General features: G+C 58.3%; 2 protein-coding genes across 6 annotated transcripts in view; one reads left to right on the forward strand and one right to left on the reverse strand.

Moving 5' to 3' along the window:
- The window catches only part of CKM (creatine kinase, M-type), a 36397-nt gene extending 36015 nt beyond the window's left edge, over positions 1 to 382 (reverse strand). The window contains exon 1 of the mRNA XM_054540701.2: positions 18 to 382. The gene's annotated coding sequence lies outside the window, so the exon portion shown is untranslated. The remainder of the gene's footprint in view (positions 1 to 17) is intronic.
- KLC3 (kinesin light chain 3) lies at positions 21 to 10772 on the forward strand. Of its 5 annotated transcripts, none has more exons than XM_054538410.2 (14): positions 36 to 170; positions 3197 to 3276; positions 4850 to 5115; positions 5781 to 6011; positions 6731 to 6800; positions 7205 to 7424; positions 7912 to 7999; positions 8086 to 8187; positions 8693 to 8866; positions 9629 to 9719; positions 9798 to 9835; positions 9925 to 10022; positions 10224 to 10287; positions 10555 to 10705. In XM_054538410.2, exons 3-14 carry the CDS (start codon positions 4858 to 4860, stop codon positions 10624 to 10626), a joined length of 1506 nt encoding a protein of 501 aa, XP_054394385.1. In that variant the 5' UTR covers positions 36 to 170; positions 3197 to 3276; positions 4850 to 4857; the 3' UTR covers positions 10627 to 10705.
- The last annotated feature ends 81 nt before the right edge of the window (positions 10773 to 10853 follow it).

The raw sequence follows: 10853 nt of genomic DNA on the forward strand, positions 1-10853 counted from the left end.
GGGCGTGGCCGGCTCACCTGCGGGGGCGTGGCTCCCGGCCGCCCCGCCCCTCCGAGGAGCCGCCCGCGGTCCCAGACGCCCGGCGCAGCGGGAGCTTCGGGGCGTGCCTGGCTTGCGGGACGCGACCGAGCGCAGTGGGGCGAAGTGCGGCAGGAGCCGCCAGCGGTCAGGTGGGCGCCAGGAGTGGGGCGCGGAACTCTCGGAGAGCCGCGATGATGGGGGGTGGGGGCGAAGGGTGAGGATGGGGCCTGGAGCAACCCTGGGCCCGTTCGCCCTGAGACGGGGAAGGGCCTTGGGGCTCCCGGATGCCCCCTGCCCCGTCCTGGGGCTCTCCGGGATCTGGAGGCCTGGCTGGGGTCGCACGCCCCCCACCCCAGCGCAGGTAAACAGCGAGGACGGGGCGGGGCCTGGGAGGGGGAGGGAGGGGGAGGGAGTGGGCCCTTGTGACGGCGGGTGAGCCTGGTGCGCGGGGCTGGGCAGGCCAGGGTAAGTTGGTGCGGCTTGCGGGGTTGGGCCACGATGGGAGTCTCCTGCCTGCCTGTGTGTGTGTGAGGATTTGTGTGTGTGCAAGAGTGTGTGTCAGGCTGTGGGTATGAGGGTGAAAGCGACTGTCCTCCGTGTAACCCTGTGATGGGACTGTGTGTACGACGTGACACTTTTAGCAATGTGAAAACATGGGTGACCTGTGACTGGAATGGTGTGTGTGTAGAATTGGATCGTCAGTAGCACTTTATGACCAAGAGCCAGTGCGACTGCAGTCAACTTTCTGCTTGGCCTGATGTGCATGTGTGGGGCTGTGTGTGTGGCTGTCTTCATCGCAGGGAGTGGAACTGGTTGTAGGATTAGGTGTGATTGTTGACCAAGAGGTTTTGCGGCTGTGGTTGTCTTTCTGCCTGTTGGGGTGTGTGTGTGTGTGTGGTGGACAGTGTGGCACTGGATCAGTGAGAGGTGACTGTGATTGACTTGATTGTGTGTCACTGATGGTGCATGGGGCTGGGCGGAACTGTGTCCAGAAGTGGGGCTGTTTCGTGGGACGGTGCGCTTGGAACCTCGGGGTTGGATGAGTGAGGTGTGGAGGTGTGTGAAGCCGTGTGTGCATGTGTGTGTGTGTACAGAGGAACTGGAGGGTGTGTGATCTGCAACAATGCCGTGGCTGGCAGTGGTGTGCAACGGAGAGTTTGTGGGAGGTGGGAGTGGAGACGTGGACATTTAAGTGGGATGCTCCTCCAAGTGGGTGACAGGATGGAAAAGGGGGTCCGTGTCAGGGATCGGTGTGTGGGACTGTGCCTATGATTATCAGCTGTGCGGTTGTGCACACAGGGCTCTGTGTGAGTGTGGGAGCTGGTGTGTGTCTGGGACACAGCCCGAGTGCTGGATGGCTGTGGTTGAGCCGTATTTGTTGCTGTGGTTGTCAGTCTGGCTGTGGAGTGGTGTGTGTAAGGCTGTGTCTGAGGTTATGGAGGGAGGTTGTTACATCGGCAAAATTGTGTGAAGAATGGTTGTGGTTGTCAGGATGACTCTTGATGAACCTGAGTGGTTGTGAGTTCAACCATTTATGATGTTTGTGTGTGAGGTGTGAGACTAGGTATGGTGTGATATACACAAGCACATAGAGATTGGCTGGGTCCAGTGGCTCATACCTGTAATCTCAACACTTTGGGAGGCTGAGGTGGCGGGGATTGCTTGAACCGAGGAATCCTAGACTAGCCTGGGCAATATGGTGATACCCCGTCTCTACAAAAAACAAAAATTAGCCAGATATAGTTTAGTTTTTTAAAAATTAAAAAAAAGTTGGCTGGGTGCGGTAGCTCATGCCTGTAATCCCAGCACTTTGGGAGGCCAAGGTGGGGGCCGGGGGTGGATCATTTGAGGTCAGGAGTTCGAGACCAGCCTGGCCAACATGGTGAAACCCCGTCTCTATTAAAAATACAAAAATTAGCCAGGTTTGGTGGCAGGCGCCTGTAATCCCAGCTACTTGGGAGGGTGAGGGAGGAGAATCGCTTGAACCTGGGAGGTAGAGATTGCAGTGAGCCAAGATCATGCCATTGCACTCCAGTCTGGGCAACAGAGCAAGACTCAGTCTCAAAAAAATAAAATAAAATTTTAAAAAGGTTGATATATACATCACATATATACACATACATATATCTAGAGAGAGAGATCAATGACGATCAAGTCTGTGATGCACAAAATGTACAGGACCCTTACTGTACGTGGTCGTGTGTGTACAACACATACAAAAACCGCTGGGCTGCTTATGGTGGATGCAGTGGCTTGAGTGAAGTGTGCGAGAACGTAGCATCCCTCCACGCATATTCACAGCTCTCTGTTCCGACAGTGGAGCTGAATCCGAGTACTCGTGTGTGTATGGCGTGTAGGTGTGGGAGTCCCTGCTGGCCAGGCCTGGAGTGGGAGGGAGAGGAAGTGGGGAAACTGGCGAGGGATCCACAGTGAATCTTGGGAGTGTGTGCATCTGGAGGTGCGTTGGGCGCATTGTAGGGAGTTGGCTGCTTGGGAGCCGTGTGAGTTTGGGGGACAGCGAGTGTCACGGTCAAGTGCAAGGAGATGGTCTGAATGTGAGTGATTTGGGGAGTGGGAGAGACAGAGTTAGTTTCTGCATGGGTTGGCTTTTCTTTCTTTTTTTTAAAACAATATTATCATTTTTTGACATGGAGTTTTGCTCTTGTCACCCAGGCTGGAATGCGGTGGCGTGATCTTGGCTCACTGCAACCTCCGCCTCTCGGGTTCAAGCGATTCTCGTGCCTCAGCCTCATAAGTAGCTGGGGACTACAGGCGCACACCACCATGCCTGGCTAATTTTGTATTTTTAGTAGAGCCGGGGTTTCACCATGCTGGCCAGGCTAGTCTCAAACTCCTGACCTCAACTGATCCACCCACCTCGGCCTCCCAAAGTGTTGGGATTACAGGTGTGAGCCACCGCACCTGGGCTTGGTTTTTATTTCTAAGAGAATATACCTGTGTGTTGGGAGTATATACAGATTGTTTTTGAAAGAATAGTATATGTGTGTGCCTGAGTCAGTGTGTTGTCTTAGGTTGTATTTCTAAAAGGAAAATGTAAGTTTGTACTGAGTTGTATATTTAATAGGAGAAAGTGAGTGCGTGTTCTAAGAGGAGAATGTATATTATGTTGTCTTTCTTTCTTTTTTTTTTGACTGGGTCCTACTCTTTCACCCAGGCTGAGTGCAGTGGCACTATCATGGCTCACTGCAGCTTCAACCTTCTGGGTTCAAGTGATCCTTCTACCTCAACCTCCAGGTACACCACCACCACACCCGGCTAATTTTTTTTTTTTTTTTTTTTTTTTTTTTTGTAGAGATGGGGTCTCAGTATGTTTCCCAGGCTAGTCTTGAACTCCTGGGCTCAAGTGATCCTCCTGCCTCAGCCAAAATCCCAAAGTGCTGGGAGTATAGGTGTGAGCCACCGCACCCGGCCGACATTGTGTTTCTAATGAGGGAGTGTGTGTGTGTGTGTGTGTGTAACTATATTTCTGGGAGAGTGCGTGTGTGTACCGTGTTTTTATTTTTTTTTAAATGAAATCTCACTCTGTCGCCCAGGCTGGATTGCAGTGGCACGACCTTGGCTCACTGCAACCTCTGCCTCCTGGGTTCAAGCAGTTCTCCTGCCTCAGCCTCCCAAGTAGCTGGAACTACAGGCATGCGCCACCACCTCAGCTAATTTTTTTTTTTTTTTTTTTTAGTAGAGACGGGGTTTCACTCTGTTGGCCAGGCTGGTCTCGAACTCCTGGCCTCAAGTGATCTGCCCACCTTGGCCTCTCAAAGTGCTGGCATTACAGGCATGAGCCACTACACCTGGCCCCATGTTGTACTGGAGAGAAGGGAGAGTGCGTGTGTCAAATTGTATTTTGGAGAGGAAAATGTGTATGTTGCATTGTGTCTTTAAGAAGGGAGGGTATGGGTATGTGAGGTATGTTTCTGAGGAGTGTGTTTGTGTGTCTATGAGGACCCCAGAGGCACCACCAGCTAAGTTTCTGTGACCTTGTCACCCACATACAACCACATGAAGTCCCATAGAGGGGGGCCCCCGCCCACTATGAGCTGGGCTTCAGACTCTCAGCTGTCACATGGCCAGTGTGACATCCCTGGACCACACCTATCACACATGTGTCCCGACAGGCCCTGGGCTGGCTAAGCTTGTCTGATGGAGGAGGGTGGAGCCCCTGTTCCCCCAGGGTCCATCTGTTGCCTGGGAGCCAACACATGGCCCCATCCTCATTCCTCCCAACCTAGAGGCCTCCTGGGCTTCCGGGGGCCCTGGCCCCTGGGCCCTCGCCTCCCACCCCACCCACCCCCAGTGGTCTGACTGGTTCCCAACAAAAACACCCTAAGAATGAGCTCACGCAGAGGCTGCCGCCTCCACACGCCTCGCCCCACTCGTCCAGCAGAGGAAGGTGCCTCTGGTCCCAGGTCACACGGCCAACCAGGAGCTCTGGGCCAGGGGATCCAAGGGCCTTGGGGTGGGGAAGGCTGGCCAGGTGAGCTGAGGGCAGATGGGGGACCCCAGGCTAGCTGTTTGCCCTCTCTTGGTTAATTACACATAGGATTTGGGAACTGTCCTCAGGGCAGAACCCTGGGTTGGGAGGACAAACGAAGGTAGACAAGACTGTTCCAGATGAGAGCTGGCTGGGATGGGTGTGGAGACTGGGATGGAGAGGGTGTGGAGGCAGAGGGCTGGCCAGGATGGGTGGAGCAGGGAAGAGCCAGGATGGGGAGAAGTTAGGGGTCCTGATGGCAATTATGGGAATAGAGGCTGGGGGCCAACTGACTGGCCTGGGCAATGATTCCCCAAACCCCTCACCATTGCTCCCCAGGAGCAACAATGTCTGTGCAGGTGGCGGCTCCCGGAAGTGCAGGGCTGGGCCCAGAGCGCCTGAGCCCTGAGGAGCTGGTGCGGCAGACACGGCAAGTGGTCCAGGGGCTGGAGGCGCTGAGGACAGAGCACCATGGCCTGGTTGGGCACCTGGCGGAGGCCCTGGCGGGACAGGGCCCGGTGGCCGGCTTGGAGATGCTGGAGGAAAAGCAGCAGGTGGTGAGCCACTCGCTGGAGGCCATCGAGCTGGGGCTGGGCGAGGCCCAGGTATGAGGGGGCCGGGTGGGGAGCTGAGGGAGGGTCAGCTGAGGGCGGAGGGAGGGCCAGGTATGCAGGGGTCTGGGAGAGGGGTTCACTATTGCAGAGGGGCACACTTTGGGAGGCCGAGGTGGGCGGATCACTTGAGGTCAGGAGTTCAAGAACAGCCTGGCCAATATGGCAAAACCCCATCTCTACTAAAAATACAAAAATTACCTGGGAGGCGGAGGTTGCAGTGAGTGGAGATCGTGCCATTCCACTCCAGTCTGGGCGACAGAGAGAGACTGTCCCAAAAAACAACAAAAAAAAGTATGGCAGAGAGGAACATCTGGGGCAGGGGGAGGCCTAGGGGAACAGGCCTGGGAAGGGGAGGCTCCAGGTCAGAGATGGAGTCCCTTGGCAGCTTTAGGGGGTCCTTGTGTGTGACAGGGACCCCTGAACCAGATGGCATTCTTCAGTAAACTGTGGGTTCTAGGGCAAGTTTGGGGGTGAAATCAGAGGGGACCCTGGGAGCCTCTGAGGGCACTGGAGCCATGTTGGCAGAGTCTCTGCAGAATCTGGGGGTGTCGTGCATAGTAGTGGGGTGCTACGGCCTGATTCGAGGCCTAGGCTGGGTCAGGGGCTGTCTGGCAGGGTAGGAACCAACCTCGACTTGGGACCCCCACCCTGGGCAGGTGCTGCTGGCCCTGTCGGCACATGTGGGTGCACTGGAGGCAGAGAAGCAGCGGCTGCGCTCGCAGGCCCGGCGGCTGGCCCAGGAGAACGTGTGGCTGCGGGAGGAACTGGAGGAGACGCAGCGGCGGCTTCGGGCCAGCGAGGAGGCTGTGGCCCAGCTGGAGGAGGAGAAGCGCCACCTGGAGTTCCTGGGGCAGCTGCGACAGTACGACCCACCGGCGGAGAGCCAGGTGCCACGGGCAGGGTGAGGTGGGGGGCGCTGGGCCCTTCACAGAGCCCCACAGTCCCCTAGACGCTCCTTAGAATCCCACAGTCCCCAAGACCCTCCTTAGAATCCCACAGTCCCCCACACCCTCCTTAGAATCCCACAGTCCCCAAGACCCTCCTTAGAATCCCAGTTCCCCAGACCCTCCTTAGAATGCCACAGTCCCCCAACCCTCCACAGAGCCCCCAGACCCACCAGAACTTCCACAGATGCCCCCACTAGCTACTCCACGAAGCCCCCAAGCCTCACCAGTCCCCCAGGGGGCCTCTGACGCTCGTGACCACCACCTCCCTCAAATCTTGAGATAGGCTGGGTGTGGTGGCTCACGGCTGTAATCCCAACACTTTGGGAGGCCAAGGCGAGCGGATCACCTGAGGTCCGGAGTTCGACACCAGCATGACCAACATGGAGAAACCCCGTCTCTACTAAAAATACAAAATTAGCTGGGTGTGGTGGCACATGCCTGTAATCCCAGCTACTCCGGAGGCTGAGGCAGGAGAATGGCTTGAACCCAGGAGGTGGAGGTTGCTGTGAGCCAAGATCGCGCCATTGCACTCCAGCCTGGGCAACGAGCAAAACTCCGTCTCAAAAAAAAAAAAAACAAAAAACCTGAGATAGATCCAGGGCCCCAGTCTCTGAAACAAGCCCCCACCGCCCCGGCCCCCCACTTTCCTGTCCCTGCAGCAGTCTGAGTCCCCGCCGCGCCGAGACAGCCTGGCCTCCCTGTTCCCCAGCGAGGAGGAGGAGAGGAAAGGTGGGTGTTGGGAGTACGTGCCACAGGGGATGGCAGGCCAGGGTGGGGAGGGGGCTCTGAGCTGCAGGACCCCAAAGTCTCTGAGCAGGGGATGGGGAGGTGAGGGCAGGGTCAGGAGGACCCTGAATGTGACAGTGCAGGTGAGGCTGGGAGCCACAAACACAGGATAGCCGCCTATTCACATCCCACAGGGCAGGTGGGCTGCCGTGTTCCTGTCCCGAGGCCAGGATGCATCCCACCAGCTGGTTAGATGCTAGTGACTCCTGTCTCAGAAGTTAGCGTGGGGGCCCAGAGTCCCAGGGGCCAGTTAGGCAGTCCGGCAGTTCTGGGGCACGTGTCCTCTCGTGCGAGACTGGAGGCTTAGGAGGCTTGCAGTGACCCAGAGCCCACCCCGCCCCACCTAGGTCCCGAGGCCGCAGGAGCAGCAGCGGCTCAGCAGGGTGGCTATGAGATCCCTGCCCGCCTTCGGACCCTGCATAACCTCGTGATCCAGTACGCGGGGCAGGGCCGCTATGAGGTGGCGGTGCCTCTGTGCCGCCAGGCCTTGGAGGACCTGGAGCGCAGCTCGGGCCACTGCCACCCCGACGTGGCCACCATGCTCAACATCCTGGCGCTGGTGTACCGGTGAGCGCTGTGGCCGGCCATGGCTGGGGGCAGGAACGGCAGGGACCCATTGGGTGCAAGTGTAAGGCTCCTGGTGCCCCCTCTGCCACCATGGAGCACCTGGGGAGGTCAGGGGAGGGGACAGCCAGAATGGGAAAGGAAGGGAAGACTCCTGCTATGAGAACGGCAAAGAGGGAGTGGGACAGGGATGGGGGTGGGGGGGGGCCACTGAGCCAGGCAGAGAGGAGTCAGAGAGCACGGACACCAGGGACCCCAACAGAGCAGGCAAGAGACCTGGGGTGGCTAGAAGCTTGGCAGAGGTCTGGGGGTACAGGGCCCAGTGTTAGAGAATTGGGAGGTATGGAGGGGCCCACAAAAGGCCCCCAAAGGGTGCCACCCATGCTTGGTTCAGCCAGGTTCCCTGGGCCTGCCAGGATTGACCCAGCCCCTGTGGCTGCAGCTGTTCCAACCCTTGGCTAACGCTCTTCATTCCTGGGGCCCCCCACAGGGACCAGAACAAGTACAAAGAAGCCACAGACCTTCTCCATGATGCCCTGCAGATCCGGGAGCAGACGCTGGGCCCTGAGCACCCCGCGGTGAGTGGGGCCCCAGGGAGACGAAGTGGGGCCAAAGTGGGACCATGCCTGCCCATCCCTGACCTGTGCCTCCCCCAACCCCGCAGGTGGCCGCCACGCTCAACAACCTGGCCGTCCTCTATGGGAAGCGTGGGCGTTACCGGGAGGCAGAGCCCCTGTGCCAGCGCGCTTTGGAGATCCGAGAGAAGGTCCCATCCCCCTTACCCAACCCCGAGGAACCCCTTGTCCCATGTAGCCCTCCGCATGGATCCTGAGCACTTACATCGTGACCCTGACCCTCGGGCCCCTTGCGTTTGGTACTGGGAGACCCCAGTTGGAGCCTAGATCACCCAACCCATCACCCTTGACCTTCTGAGATCCCAGTTTGGTCTTGACCCTGACTCTGACCTCTCGCCTTACCTCACACACCACCCCCCAACTGGGTCCCCCCACAGCCTTTCCAACCCCTCATGGCCACCAGCACAAGCCCAACCCTGACCTACCCATCTCACCCTGTGCCCCCACGTTTCTGGACCACCGTGACCTCTGACCTTGGTAATCCCATTCGATGGTATAATTTGTGTCCCCAGCCCCCAACCTCTCAGGTCACTCTCTGCTTTGACCCTGTAATCCCCATGACCACCATACAGCAGTGATGTCACGTGTCCCACCAATCCTGTATGATCCCTCTGACTTGTGACCCCTGGCCCCCAGGTCCTGGGTGCTGACCACCCAGATGTGGCCAAGCAGCTCAACAACCTGGCCCTGCTGTGCCAGAACCAGGGCAAGTTTGAGGACGTGGAGCGGCACTATGCCCGGGCGCTGAGCATCTATGAGGCACTGGGCGGGCCCCACGACCCCAACGTGGCCAAGACCAAGAACAACCTGGTGAGGTCCCTGGGGCTCAGAGTGGGCCCAGAGTGGAGGGTCCTGCCCTGGGGAGGCACCCACTGGTTGGATACAGGGTGAGCACCGTGAGGGTGGGGGGGTCCCCCCAGGCCGGGCCCTTGGAGCAAGTGTCAGACACAGGAGCTGGCTCAGCACAGAACACGGAATCAGGAAACGCTAAGTCCACGGGAGCCAGAGGACAGCCAGTGAAGGGGAAGCTGGCAGGCACAGATGGCAGCAGCAGACATTTATTGAGCTCACTGTGGCCGGCTCCCCTCTTAGCCCGGTCCCCACATCGCTAGTTCTTACAGCGTCCCTATGAGGTGGGAGCTGTCGCTGCACTTGGCATGTGAGAAGACTGAGGCACAGAGGCCATGCCACCAGCCCAAAGTACAGCAGACAGGCTCAGAAACAGGAGGCTGCCTGCCCTCCATCCCCCGGGCAGGAAGTAGGGCCGAGCTCCAAACCCACTCTGCCCCAGGGCAAGGCTTTAGGCAGGGGAGGGATACGGCCAGGTCAGCACATTAGAAAGTGGGGCCAGGCGTGGTGGCTCACACCTGTAACCCCAACACTTTGGGAGGCCAAGGCAGGAGGATCACTTGAGGCTAGGAGTTCAAGACCAGCCTGGGCAACATACCAAGACCCTGTCTCTACAAAAAACAAACAAACAAACAAACGGGACTGGATGCAGTGTTGGGAACTGGGGTCTGAAAAGTTCCCAGACTAGAGCCAAGATCACCCAAGACACTCCCTTCTCCGCAGGCCACAGCCTACCTGAAACAGAACAAGTACCAACAAGCGGAAGAGCTGTACAAAGAAATCCTCCACAAGGAGGACCTACCTGCCCCTCTAGGTGAGCCCCTCGCCCCTGCCTTCCCTCCTGGTGGCTTCTCTATGTCCCCATCTCAGTGTCCCCCATCTTTCCCCCTAGGTGCCCCCAACACAGGCACAGCTGGTGATGCAGAACAGGTGAGGACGGGCTGTGCTTCGGCTCCTGGGGTGGGTGTGGGGACTGCATGGGCTTGGGGGACTGAGCAGCATCCCCGGCCCCTCCCCAGGCCCTTCGCCGCAGCAGCTCACTCTCCAAGATCCGTGAGTCTATCAGGCGAGGAAGTGAGAAGCTGGTCTCCCGTCTCCGAGGCGAGGGGGCGGCCGGGTGAGTGTTGATCAGGTCAGCAAAGAGCCCTGACATCAGCAGAATCCGCAGCCCACCCCACCCCCCATCCTGCTCAAGAACCTTCCATAGCTCCCATCTCCCCTGTGATACACACAGATCAAACCCTGTGCTGGAAAGGTCCCTCGTGGAGGGGGGCCACTCCTGGATTCACTCATTTCCTCCCTGCTGCCCCCTTTGCAGAATGAAGAGAGCCATGTCACTCAACACACTGAACGTGGATGCCCCCAGGGCTCTTGGGACTCAGGTGAGGGGACATCTGGGTCAAAAATGGAGGGAGCCATGTGGATAGGCGCAGAGATGAGGCAAAGGCAGGGCGGTCGGGCCGGTGTTGGAGTCAGCAGGTGGTGGTCTGGTGTTAGAAGAGACCCAGGACAGGAGCAAAGATGGGTTTTACTTGGGGTAGAGGCGAGGGGGGTGGACAGTTGGCTGCAAGGCTGGACCTGGAGCTGGAGGGTGGACGTAGCACCTGCCCCTCACCTCCCCTCCAACCATCCCCTGTGCCTGTCTCCAGTTTCCCAGCTGGCATCTGGACAAGGCCCCTCGGACCCTCAGCGCCAGCACCCACGACCTGAGCCCCCACTAACGTCCAGTGAACTGTGCTGGCCACCACTTCTTGGGCACAGTACAGGAGGGATGGGCCTATCATCCCCTGGACCCCCCCCCCCCTTGCCTCTGGGTGCTTGGTGGATAGCTGCCTTCTCCTGCGATTAAAGGCTGTGGATGTGACAGTGAGAAATGTCACCTGAGTTCATAAGACCTTCCAGCACCACCGCCGCTGGGACCCAGGGCCGGGCCAGGCAAGACTCAGGA

Source organism: Pongo abelii, chromosome 20 (genome assembly GCF_028885655.2).
Source record: "Pongo abelii isolate AG06213 chromosome 20, NHGRI_mPonAbe1-v2.0_pri, whole genome shotgun sequence".
Classification (NCBI taxonomy): domain Eukaryota; kingdom Metazoa; phylum Chordata; class Mammalia; order Primates; family Hominidae; genus Pongo; species Pongo abelii.